This window comes from Urocitellus parryii, chromosome 4 (genome assembly GCF_045843805.1).
Source record: "Urocitellus parryii isolate mUroPar1 chromosome 4, mUroPar1.hap1, whole genome shotgun sequence".
In the NCBI taxonomy this organism is placed as follows: domain Eukaryota; kingdom Metazoa; phylum Chordata; class Mammalia; order Rodentia; family Sciuridae; genus Urocitellus; species Urocitellus parryii.
This window is the reverse complement of record NC_135534.1, coordinates 60,801,925-60,815,725: the sequence shown is the minus strand read 5'-3', so window position 1 is coordinate 60,815,725 and position 13,801 is coordinate 60,801,925. Positions and strand designations below refer to the sequence as shown.

The window sequence follows — 13,801 nt, the reverse complement described above, 5'->3', positions numbered from 1 at the left end:
TCTCTCTCTCTCTCTCTCTCTCTCTCTCAAAAATAAAAATAAAAAATTAAAAAATAAAATAAATCTAAACACAAGGTGTGTTATTCCAAATATTTGTGAGGTAACGTGTTCTATTGGAGCCAAAGTCTCCAGACCATGAGGCTATCTGCAGATTTCTCCCCTTGATTTAGAATAATTGTTTCCATTCCTTCTCCTGCTTTAAAGCAACACTAAGTTCTATGTATCAGTTAAGTCTCAGACAAGACCCCTTTCATTCAGTTTAATGATATTTATATGATACTCCTCTAGGAACAGTTTCTAAATCTCTTTATATTAGAAATTATATCTCCTTTTTTATTAAATTCATCATACTTACAACTAATTGTTTAATATTTATTTTCTTCTGACTCGACTACAATCTCTTCAAAGTCAAACAGCATGTCACTTTTGTTCATATTTTGTTTTAATAATGTACTCAGTGACTACACAGAGATGCCACTCAATAAAACTTCAAAATTGAATATCACTAATGAGTCCAGACAAAAATGAACATTCACATTGACTCAGTGTCTCTAAAAATATATTTTAATTTATTCAGTATTAATTATTTTAAAATAAAACAAAATAAGCCCATGAAAACTGATAGCCACTAATATGCCAAGCCAAGAAGATATAAAATAATTACTTTTAAAGATAAAAATTAGATAATAACTATCTTTTTATTAACACTGTTCATAAAAACTTCATCAGCAATATAAGGCCTTTTTTGGGATTTCTTACTTTGCCTGTCCTTTTTATATTGGTTAGGAGAAAACTTTTTGAAAAATTGTTTTAACTGCCAAGACTGAATTAGGTATCTCAGTTGAACACACTCACAATGCCATATATACTCATCCCCTGTAGTAGCACTTAGCAGTTTATTGCATTTATCTGTATATCTTCTCTCTTTCTTGAGATTAGACATTTTCACATTCATAGCCTTATCTTCTCATCTTAAAACACTTAATTTTACTGAATAAATGAATGATGTTTAAATCATGGCTTACAAGCTTCTGTTTGATATGAAACATAGCTCACCTGTAGTCTCCTTCTATTTTTCTGTATTCCACTAAAGTTCAGCTCAATGAATGAATAGCTAAAATAATTAAAAGATGAATGAGTGAGTGAATAAAAAACATAATACCATTAAAAATATACCCAGGCACATACAGATTCACAAAATCTACAGTCACAGATTAGATAACTGCTTAAAAACCAATTTTGAGTATTTTGAACTTGTGTTTGATTTGTGTTTCTTATTTGTTTTATACTGGATAAGGTAATTTATTTCTCTAAAATGACTGTTTCCTCATAGATGTTATGTGGGGATTATATGAAAAGATTCTTAGCTTGGATGGGGCTGGGGATGCGGCTCAGTGGTAGAGTGCTCACCTAGTATACATGAGGCACTGGATTCAATCCTCAGCACCACGTAAATGTAAAATAAAGATATTGTGTCCACCTAAAACTAAAAAAAAAAACAAAGAATAGTTTAAAAAAAAAGATTCTTAGCTTGGTACTTGAAAAATATCAAACCACTCATAAGTAGCAACTAGTATGCAATGTCATTGTTATAAACATATGCATGTACCTACTGATGCAAAAACCCACAAGAGTACAAAGTTGCAGATCACACAGAAACCAGAGAGTTGGAGTATATTCTTCTAGATCCAAGTTCAAATCCTTTGATCTGGGCTGTCAGATTGTGTCCTCCATATATAGCCTCAGTTCTACTTTGCCCATTTAATTCTAGTCATTCCATTCTCTGAGACTTTAAACTCTCAGCTGCAGGTTTTATTTCACAGGGAAAACTAGTCTAAGTCCATCCCTGTCTTCTCTTAGCCTCCCCTTGATCTTTGTGCCTTTCAGAAGCTGAGCCTGCCCTTGACTTCCCAGTGCTGGCTGCAACACTTACTAAACCCCTGACCCCCGATGGGGAATGAGGGATGAAGAGAAATGGCACTCTTAAGAAGAATTCCTCTTATTCCTCTTCCTGGATCTTCAGAGAGGGCACTCAGAGCCTGCAGTCCCCTGAGGGTCCATGAACATAAACCCAGTCAATGAATTGTGGATTGCACACTGAAACATTCCCCAAGCGTCCACACAGAGGTCCCAAGAGCTAAGGTGAGCTGAGTCCCTGCGGGCTCAGATCTTCCCAGACAAGTAGTGTCTTGAGAAAGAAGAATTCTCAGAGGCTTTAAATATTCCAAGTACTCTGTGCTCTCTACACTGTTGCTAGAACAATCTACTGGGAAATCTGAGTGTTTATAGTATGTGTATATTTGAAGGAATCTGAATCTGAATTTCTCTAAATGGTTTTTTTGTTTGTTTGTTTGTGGTACTGAGGATAAAATCCAGGTCCTCACACATGTCAAGCATTATGCCCACAACTTCTCCATGTACTATTTTATTAATGTTGTAAATATCCAATCATTTATTTATTTTAATATGTGAATGCAAATGGGTAGATGAGAGGAGGAATACAGTTTCTTTCTGGTTCAAATGAAAGATGATTTGTAGAATACCATGGTTATCACAAATTGGTATTGATCAAACAGTGGAACTTTCCTAGAAAACTCTTTACATGTACTGTCACATACAATCCTGTCAATTCAGATAGCTTTGGAATCACTTGGGCTGGGGATGTGGCTCAAGCGGTAGCGCGCTCGTCTCGCATGCGTGCGACCCGGGTTCGATCCTCAGCACCACATACCAACAAAGATGTTGTGTCCGCCGAGAACTAAAAAATAAATATTAAAAAATTCTCTCTCTCTCTCTCTCTCTCTCTCTCCTCTCTCACTCTCTCTTTAAAAAAAAAAAAAAAAAAAGAATCACTCTCTTTCTTCAGTCATTGTTCTATCCCTTGTCATTTCTGCTATTGGGCTCTGATTAATCTAAAGATTTCAATCCCATACTCTCCTCCAAAGCCATAGTAATCTTCCTAAGAGAGAAATGTGAGTATTGTTTCTGCAGTTTACAGAAGTGTTTAGGATAAAGCAAATCTTCATTAGCAAAACATATGAGGTCTAGCAATTTCAGACTCTATGTCCTCTTGCCATTCTACCCTGAGGTATGCCATAAATTCTAGATTCACTTTAAATAGATTAGAATCTATACAGAGCCCCAATTGCATTATAATTTCTCAAGCACAGTCTCCTTGCATATGTTATCTCTTCCTGTTCTTTTCTGCCTGACCCCTGTGTTCACTGCCTGATAAGCTGGCACTTATCAAAATGTCTTGTAATTACTTGTTTGGCTGTCAGTTTCTGCTTTCAGAATATGAGTTACACAGATCTCACCCTCAGTCCAACACTGAATTTCCATGGTTGTTCCGAGTGGGCATGAAATTTGTGCTTTCAATTAGTGTTATTAATATAGTAGTAGTAACAGCATTATTAACCCCTCTATTTATACCACGTTTCATTTATTGAAGTGTCCTTAGAACAGGGAGTCTGACTTCATTCACAGTAGAAGAAAAAAAAAAAGAGGTAGTTTTAATGCCTTTTATGGGTTAGTCTCAGATGCATTATTTCCATTGCAAAATTCACAATACACTGAAATAAATCTTCCAGAATTTATACGTGCATTTTAGAAATATACATGGACTGTATATTTAATATATACTGACATTAATTAATAGTAATATAATAATTTGTTTCACTGATTATAACAAATATGCCCCACTAATGTAAGATATTTATAGTATTTTATTACTAATTAAAGGGAAACCTTTATAATATCTTTTTACTGTGCCAGAAACTACTAGACTAAATTCCAAGAAGATTCAACTTAAATGCTGATTGAGAGTCTGCTGGTGCTAAAATCCTTTAGCCAATGTGTGTGGGAGTGGCTTGTGTTTTAACTTTATGGCTGTCTGAGACCATGGATAAACACTGTAATGAATAGTAAACTAACCAAAAAGCTTAATGTACAAAGCAGGAAACTGAGTTATCCAGAGGAGCTTTGAAAAGGACTTAAAAATCTCTAGGAATATAGAGTTCAGGTGTAAGCAGAGCTGTGGGAGCCCCAGATTCTCACCTCTTGCTGACCTTAAAGACTGCAAAAGCCAGGAAGTGAAGGCTTAGAAGGTTGGTTATAAACTAAAAGGCTGAGTGTTGTATATGTGTCCAAAAATGATAACAAAGCCCCTCAGGAAAGACTGGGAGATTTACTTTTTTCTGGGAATTTAAGAAAAATCTCTGTTTATTCATTAAATGATCACTAAGATAAGTGAATAAAGAATTCAGTAGTGACACATAAAAAAGAATGCAAACTTTACAAGAAATATTTCCAAAAGTCACTTTTAAAACAATTAGCAATAACAGTGAATCCTGGAAAGTGGGAAAGACTCTAATTCCCAGTGTTACCACATTGCATTGTTTAAGTTTTCCAGCTTTTGTTTTATATAAACAAGCAAAAAAGGAAAGACATAAAACATATGGACCATCACAGAAAAAAAAAAAAAAAATCAACTGAACCTATCCCTGAAAGAGCCCAGATGTTAATACAAAAACAAAACAATAAGAACAACAACAACAAAAAATTAACTAAACTAGTTAAAATATGTTCATAGAAGTAAAGAAAAGTATGCCTAGAAAAGGAAAATATCACACCAACTATGAAATATCAAGAAAAAGATAGAACTTGTAAAAAGAAACCAAGTATAAATTCTTATGTTAAACATGTACCATAACTAAAATAAAGGTTCACTACAGGAGCTCACAGATAAATTGGTGCAAGCAGAAAAAAAGCAGCAGCGAACAGGAAGATCGATATATAGTACCCCAAACCAGTATAGAAAGCAAAGAATATAAAAAGGGCTAAGGATGTAGCTCGGTGGTAGAGCACCACTGGGTTCAATTTGCAGTACCTAAAGAAAAGGGAGGGCGGGGGGGGGCAAAAATAAAATTTATGAAGCTTCTAAAAGAAAGTATAAGAGCAGATCTTCATGATCCTGAATTTCGCAATATACTGTTACATGTGACACAAAAAGCTTGAGTGATAAAAGAAAATGCAGATAAATTCAACTTGATCAAAATTAAAAAAAAAAAAAAAGGTTTCAAAACACACCATCAAGAAAGTGAACAAACAGCCAGGCACAGTGCTACACATCTGTAATTTCAGCATCTCAGGAAGCCATGACAGGAGGATCACAAGTTCAAAGCCAGCCTCAGCAACTGAGGGAGACCCTAAGCAACTTATCAAGACCCTGTCTCAAAATGAAACATAAAAAGGTCTGTATACGTGACTCAGTCATAAAGCACACCTGGTTTCAATCCCTGGTACCAAAAATAAATAAATAAATAAATAAAAGTAAACAACCCTCAGAATGAAAGAAAATACTTACAAATCATGTGTCTGATAAGCATCTTGTATCTAGCAGAAATAAAGAATACTTACAATTCAATAATAAAAACTCAAATGTCCAAACTATAAAAATGAGCAAAAGACCTGAATAGATATCCTCCAAAGCAGATACACAAATGATCACTGAGCATGGGCACAGATGACCACACACTCATCAGAGAAATGCATATCAAAATCAAAATTAGATCATCAAAGTGTCTAGAAGCACATTTTCAGGTAGCATCAAGCTTCGATGAAGATGGGGAAAACTAATCCTCATATGTTCCTGGTGGGTGTATAAAATGATACAGCCACTTGGAAACAGCCTGACAATTCCTTAAACAATTAAGCATAGAGTTACCATATAATCCAGCAGTTTCACCTTTAGTTATACTTAGGAGAAAAAAAAAAAACATATCCACACAGAAGCCTGAACACAAATATTTATAGCAGCACTATTCATAACAGCTTCCAAAGGGCTAGGAATGTAGCTCTGTGGTAGAACACTTGCCTAGCATGTACAAGGGCCTGAGTTCAAGCCCTAGTACTGCAAAAAACTAAAAACCACAAACACAGTAGCCCCCAAATGGGAAATAATCCAAACATCAATCAACAAATAAGTGGATAAATGAAACGCACTGTGTCCATGCATTAAAATATTTGGCTATATGGGTGAGCAGAAGAAAAAAGGAAAGGCAAAGAGGGCAGATGAATGGTGAATGACATAATCAATATATAATCTATACATATGAAAATATCATTGTGAATCCCATTAATTCCTACAGTTAATGTGTATTAATAATTATAATTTTTAAGCCTTAAAAATGTGCTTATACAAAGGAATGAAATAATGTCACACACAATAACATGGATGAACACTAAAAGCTGTTATTGCTAAATTAAAGAAGCCAGTCACAGAGGCCAGATAATCCTATGATTCTGTTTATGTGAAATGTCCAAAATAAGTACATCCCTAAAGACAGAAGAAAAATTAGTCTTTTTTAGGGGCTCAGAAAAGTGAGGTATGAAATGTGACTGATGATGGATAGAGAGATTCTTTGTGAGGTATAAAACAAAGTTCTGGAATTAGGTATTAGTGACAGGTGCACCATCTAATGAGTACTCTAAAAGTAAATTAATTTCATACCCTAAAAGGGTTAATTTTATGGTAAGTGAATTGTACCTCGATTTTTAAAAAGACTAAGAAAAATCTAGCCCCAAAGTGGCAGTCATCCTAAATTTGGAAGATGCTGAGACAGATGTATCCTATTTCCTGTCTTCCTAAATACTAGCCTTTAATATTTCTGCCTTCTTTCTGCTGCTCTAGTTCCCCTGATAACCCTTCATCTGAATTCTCCAAAGCACTAATTAGTATCACCATATATTTTATTTACAAGATATTTTCATATTCCTTGCCTCAGTGGCACAATAATCTTAGACACACATACACACTTTTCAGTCCCAGCCACAATATGACACTCTGTGAAGACTCCCTAACCATAGCACGTAGAATTATCCCCCTTCACTCTGGGCTCCCATAGCATGTTTTAATCACAAGTATTACAATCACTGGTGGTCTATTGACCTCGAATGCTGACTGCATTAAGCTTTGTTAAACGGATAAATGAGCGAGACACAATAATCCCTATGCATCCTTTTCTTTAGGATGACCAAAGAATGTAAGAGATACTTATGAGTAGTGGAGGGGTGAAGAGAAGGCTAAAGTAAAAAGAAACGTGGGTTTGAAAGCAGACACTAGAAAGGTAATGAATGAAATAAAGCCCACAAGGAGAATGCTTTCAAGAGGAGCAATGGGAAGAGAAAAAAAAAAATGTGGGATTGAAGGCATAGGAAAGAACAAGTATTGGAACAGGAAATGAACAGCAACTCAGGCTGAGAGCCTCTGAGTTGTTGCTGAGCCCTGCCCTGCCCCCAGATGACCCAGAGTGTCTGTCAATAGAGCCCTTCCATTTAGCTCTGTGCCCAACCATGTACCTGTGTGCCTTTTGTCACTGTGTTAAACATGGGTCACATTGACCCAAACACTGCTGGAGGGAATTGGGACTGAGAAAGGAAATGTTACACAGAGGCAAGAGAATCTCAGCTCCCAGAGGAGAAGAGGTTTTAATAAACACTGAGGCAAGATGTGATATTCTGTTCTTTATATTAAGGAAGCCTGTGCTCCCTGTAAAATATTGAATTGAGAAAATCCCAGTCTGAGAAGGTGGCATCAGAGAGGTACGTCTGAGTCAGATACTTTTGAGGATGGAGAAGAGGTACTAATACAAAGGAGAGGTGAGAAAAGGATACCAGATGAGTGCACAGCTCTGTGGCAATGTTCACGGAGGGGCAGGTGGCTGAAGAGAAGAATGGGCTGGGGTGGCTGGAGTCACTGTGTTTTCCTGGGGAGTGGAGTGGGAGAAGCGCAGCTTAGGAGGTCATTTTCCAGGTAAGGATGGAGATATTGGTGGGTAATTGACCGTTGGCTCCTAAGGAGTGTGCATGATTCATAAATTACACTTGGGTCCTATCCCAAAACATTGAGGAAGGAAAGAAGGAAAAGTCTAACTCCTGTGCATGGGAACCGTGTGCAAAGGATACGAGGGTCAAGCTCCTTGACAGAGCAGTCCGGTAAAGAATTCAAAAACATATATATACTATAAATAGTAAATATAAATATACTAGAATAAAATACAAAATATTTTAGTATAAAATATAAATATACTAGAATAGTAAAAGGGATAATTTATCCACTAGAAGGAAGAAAATTAAAAGACAGAAAAGGACATCTAGAGAAGAAAGAAAGAAAGGAGTTTGTGTTTGAAGATCTGGATTTCTTCTGGCAGAGATAAACCAGAACAACCCAGTATAGATTTAGTAAATATAAATATACTAGAATAAAATATAAAATATTTTAGTATAAAATATAAATATACTAGAATAGTATATTTATATTTAGTAAATATAGTATATTTATATTTAGTAAATATAAATATACTAGAATAAAATATAAAATATTTTAGTATAAAATATAAATATACTAGAATAGTAAAAGGGATAATTTATCCACTAGAAAGAAGAAAATTAAAAGACAGAAAAGGACATCTAGAGAAGAAAGAAAGAAAGGAGTTTGTGTTTGAAGATCTGGATTTCTTCTGGCAGTGATAAACCAGAACAACCTAGTATAGATTTGTTGTACTGGAGCTCGGGAAGAGAGAGAGAAGAGAAGCCTTAGAGACAATATCATGGGTTAAGAAACCAATAAGCATTGAGTCAAAGGATAACAGAGGGGTTCCAGGGAAAACTGCCTAGATTTGCAATTGTGTGTGTGTCTGTGTGTATGTGTGTGTTTAAAATAACTTAAGAAAGGTTGTCAATGCAGAATTAATTTTTTTCCATGATTATAAGTATATATAGATATACCACAGATAATTTCACCTTTATGCATAAGGAAAAAGAATCAATCAAATAAATAAATAGATGAGTGAAAGGAAGTCTAGCAGAGTAGAGGAAGGAGAAGGGGGAGGGGTGGGAAGAGGAGGGAAAGGGGGAAAGAAAAGGGGGATCATAAACTGAAATCAAATTCTATGCATCTATGAGTTTATTGGTATGAACCCAACTGCTATGTATAACTATAAGGGTCTAATTAAAAAATAGACAGTCGGGCACAATGGCACATGCCTGTAATCCCAGGGGTTCGGAGGCTGAGGCAGGAGGATCACAAGTTCAATGATAGTTTCAGCAATTTAGTGAGGCCCTAAGCAACTCAGCATGACTCTGTCTCTAAATAAAATGTTTTTAAAAAGGGCTCTGGATGTGGCTCACTGACTCTGTAGTTAAGCACCCCTGGGTCCAATCCCTGGTGTGTGTGTGTGTGTGTGTGTGTGTGTGTGTGTGTGTGTGTGAGAGAGAGAGAGAGAGAGAGAGAGAGAGAGAGAGAGAGAGAGAGAGAGAGAGAAGGGCTGTGTGGGGACATAGCTGAAAGGTAGAACATTTGCCTAGAATGCATAAGGCCTTGGATTTGATCCCTAGAACTACAAAAACAACAACAACAAAAACAAAAACAAAAAACCCTTAAGGATCTTATATCTAGGTAAAATAAAATATATTACAATGTGACAAAGGAAACATTGAATAGCAGAGAGACATTAACACCACTTTCTTTAAAACTGAAAAATGGATACAGAGATTAAATAAGTTATAGGAGGAGAATGACCATATGAGTTGGCTCCTGTTTAGTTTTGAAGTCTGCTATATAGGAGAAAAGTTCAATTGAGAAACAGGATTTGGACAGTGATAAGAATAGCATATTTGTTGTGAGAATAATTTAATCGAACTGGGGAGGGCAGTGTTAAGTGCCCTCATACATCACGAAGATTGCTTCCGTGGCTATCATCTCCATTGCATCCTGACCATGTGAGCTGAAGAGAGCACTAATTAGACTGAGTTGAAGCCTGAACACATTCAGGGGTAACACAGCAGAAACCCACAGAGACTGAGAAGTTTATGGTCCTGGCAGAAGCAATGAACAACTGCTGGGAATAGAGAAGAAAGTTAAAGGTTCTATCGCTGGTTCAGAAACATTAGAATCAATCTGAATCATAGGGAGTGGGGTCTTGCTTAAATACCAGTTGCAGTTCTCCAGCCCAGATTTTTTAATTCAGTTGGTTTGTAGAATTCACAAGTTCCCTGAGGATGTTGATGATATTAGTCTCAGAGCCATACTTAAGAAGCATTTTCCTTCCCACTCCAGACCACATTTCACAAGACCACATTTCACAAGACTTGGGGACTCAGAAAACATCACACAGTTTAGTAAGACTTCCACAGACAAGAATTTAATTTAATATACTAACAGGATAAAAATTATGCTCATTTTAAATACCAGAAAATTGTTACTCAGAGAATACAGTGAATTATCCAAGAACACACTGTCAATAGCCACAGTTAATAACTGACAAAGCAGATATCTGACTAGGCTTTTTTTTACAAGCTCCCCGGGTCCTTTCTAACTGCCATAGCTGTTTTCACTGCCTCCACTCATCAGAGCATCTGTGCCTGGGGGGAAAGAGTGCAGGATCTGCAATGCCCACCACCCTCAACCCTATTTTTCTATTCTTCCACAACATCTGCAGAGGCTATTGTCCTCTGTTGTAGGACCACAGTCCTCTGTGTAGAGCCTGAGGCTATTGCAAAGCTTATTACAGTCTGCACTCACAGAGATTGTATTCCTTTGTTTATTTGTTTGTTTTTGCTTTTTTTTAACACAATGCTTTTATTTATTTTATTTTTTTTTTAATGTGGTGTTGGGGAATGAACCAGGGTCATGCCCATGCTAGGCAAGCACTCTCCCGCTGAGCTACAATCCCAGCCCTGTTTTTGCTTTTTGATGTGCTGGGAATTCAACCCGGGGCCTTCTGCATGTGAGGCAAGTGCTTTACCACTAAGCTACATCCTCAGGCATACATATATATATATATATATATATATATATATATATATATATATATGCTGTAGATGAACACACAGTATCTTTTCTTTATTTTATGTGGGACTGAGGATCAACCCAGTGCCTCTCGCATGCGAGGCAAGCACCTTACCACTGAGCTACAGCCCCAGCCCTACAGATTGTTTTTATTGCAATAGATGTCAGTGTTTTTCAGAACTGGGGTACTGTGCAGAGTCTGTGATGTATTTGAACTCTGTAGATTTCCCTCTTACAGCTGCGTAGAGAGCTCCTGAATAAGGATGCAGAACCTATCTGTGGAAAGGACTTATGATTGTGTACTTTGTGCAGAGCCAGGGTGTGACTGTCTATAGAAAGTACGCCTTTGTGCTAAACCCTTAAGTGCTGTGAGTATGTGCAGACCTTGTGGTTGTTTGCAAGTTTGACAGGAGCTCTGTTAGCATATTCAATGTCTGAAGCTCTTTTTCCCCTGTGATACAGTCTGCAGAACAATCATGGCTTTTTCATCTGCTATCGGCATAGCGGCTATGAACCTCTCTGACACTCGTGTGGCAGGCTGCCTCCTCACTGGCATCCCTGGACTGGAGCACCTACACATCTGGCTCTCAGTGCCCTTCTGCACCATGTACATAGCTGCCCTGGCAGGCAATAGCATTCTAATTTGCATCATCCTCTCCCAGCCAAGCCTGCATGAGCCCATGTACATATTCCTATCCCTGCTGGCCAGTGCTGATATCCTACTCTCGACTTCCACCATGCCCAAAGCACTGGCCAACTTCTGGTTAGGTTCTAGCCACATTTCCTTTGATGGCTGCCTCACCCAGATGTTCTTCATCCACTTCCTCTTCGTAGCTGACTCTGCTATCTTACTGGCCATGGCCTTTGACCGCTATGTGGCGATCTGCTCCCCTCTGCGATATGCCACAATCCTCACGAGGAAGGTCATTGGGCAGATCGTTGCTGCCACCTTGACCCGCAGTTTCATCATTATGTTTCCATCCATCTTTCTCCTCAAGCGCCTGCACTACTGCCGGATCAACGTCATTGCACACACCTTCTGTGAACACATGGGCATTGCCCGTCTGTCCTGTTCTGATATCTCCATCAATGTCTGGTACGGACTGGCAGCTGCTCTTCTCTCCACAGGCCTGGACATCATTCTAATTGCTATTTCCTATATCCACATCCTCCTAGCTGTCTTCCACCTCTCTTCTCAAGAAGCCCGGTCCAAGGCCCTGAGCACTTGTGGATCCCACACCTGTGTCATTCTGCTCTTCTATATCCCTGCACTGTTTTCTGTCTTTGCCTACAGGTTTGGTGGGAAACATATCCCACGTTATGTCCACATCCTGCTGGCCAACCTCTATGTGGTCATCCCACCTATGCTGAATCCCATCATTTATGGAGTGAGGACCAAGCAAATTCTGGAAGGGGCTAAGCATATGTTTTCAAATCTTGCCAAGGAATTTAAATAAATGCTATAAACTTGGCTTCACCTTAATCCCTTTCAATACGTATCATTTCTCCTGTTTTCACTACATCCTCTTCTCTACATTTTCCAATTATCACCATGTTATTCTAACCCATGTCCCAACTTATTTAAATATGTCATCTAGGCAAACCAGATTTCCTTTCTTAGAAGCCTATTTTAATACTCATCCCACTATCTTCTAATATTCAAATGCATTCTTATCTTCCATCACTTCAATAAGAACTAGAAAACCAGGGTTAATGTAATAACTTACCCCAAATTTACCATGCAAATAGGACTTTTCATGGCATCAACTTGCAGTAATTCTCTAATATGTTCTTAATTTCTTGCATATAATTTTCACATTTATTTATCAGTTTAAAATCTTCCTCATGGTAACTCCTGAGAACTGTCATATCTAAAAGCTTACATAGTTTCACAGGATATTTGTGTTTCTTACCATCTCCCTGACACCACAATCCCCCTTCCCCAATTCAAAAATACTAACACACAACAGCATGCAATGATAGACATACCTGCTTATCACTTTAAGCACAACATATAATTTCAAAAACTCTCATAGAGCCTGTACTGGTGTGACCTGTTTTCCTGAACTGGTGTGACCTGACAGAGTCTAGATAATAGGAAACGAGTACTCTTTTCCATCCAAATATGCTTTGTATTTAAAAATTATATTCATCATTAAAATTAGAAGTCAAAATACCTACTCAAATATGATAGCTACAGATTTCTGCATGCTTTAAGGAATAGTTAAGGAAACAATAAACATTCATATGTAATATAATAACTAGTTCACATTCACTAATTTTTAACACCAGGATTCTACCTAAGCTGCTGTTCTCTGCGGTTAAGAAAAGCAGATTAGCCTGAATTTCAGCCTAAGATCAACTCATCCTTGAAAACAGTTCATATCTCAACTGTTCCCACTCCCTCACATAGTGAAAGATCCACCTTTTGAGATTTTGCACCACCTTTCATCTAAATCACTATTCTGTTGGTCATGACTATATTCTTCCTTGTTTTATTAGAAATCTTTTCATGAATGTATCTTAAGTCCCTGTGTCTAAACTGTGTATGCTTTAGGAGAAAATATTATTTTGCAATATTATTATTGCCATGGCCTAAAGCAGGACAGCCTACTCATGAAATACAATGTGTGTGTATGTATACAAAATTCTTATTAAAATTTTTAATGTCACATTTCTTCTCTCCATTCATTCTTCTTTGAGAGAATACTAAGTCCTGGGATTCAGTGTACCATACACAAAAGAACAGTGCTAGGTGCCAGAAGATGTGAATTTAAAACCCAGATATACTAGTGACATGGTCAACGAGCTTAAAAGTTTGTACATCAGTGAATTTACTTTTCTACGCATCTGTAAAGGAGATGAGAATGATACATCATTGTATACTTATTGTTTAGTAAGCATTCAGTAAATGTTCGGTATAGTTTTTCTTCTTTCTTCCCACAAAGCTCT

At 37.3% G+C, this 13,801-nt stretch overlaps 1 protein-coding gene across 2 annotated transcripts; it reads left to right on the top strand.

Annotated features, from left to right (window-relative positions):
• The first annotated feature begins 11,325 nt into the window (after positions 1-11,325).
• On the top strand, positions 11,326-12,434 carry Or52b6 (olfactory receptor family 52 subfamily B member 6). 2 transcript variants are annotated; one of them, XM_026401006.2, is made up of 2 exons: positions 11,455-12,254; positions 12,416-12,434. In XM_026401006.2, the coding sequence occupies exons 1-2, from the start codon at positions 11,455-11,457 to the stop codon at positions 12,432-12,434; spliced, it is 819 nt and encodes a 272-aa protein (XP_026256791.2). The 2 variants fall into 2 exon arrangements, with proteins under 2 accessions (XP_077653734.1, XP_026256791.2); XM_077797608.1 differs by lacking the exon at positions 12,416-12,434 and having other exon boundaries at positions 11,326-12,306.
• Positions 12,435-13,801: the final 1,367 nt, after the last annotated feature.

What these genes read in the sequence shown, in the direction of transcription:
- Or52b6 (XM_077797608.1), top strand. Translation starts at nt 11,326, where the DNA reads ATGGCTTTTTCATCTGCTATCGGCATAGCGGCTATGAACCTCTCTGAC.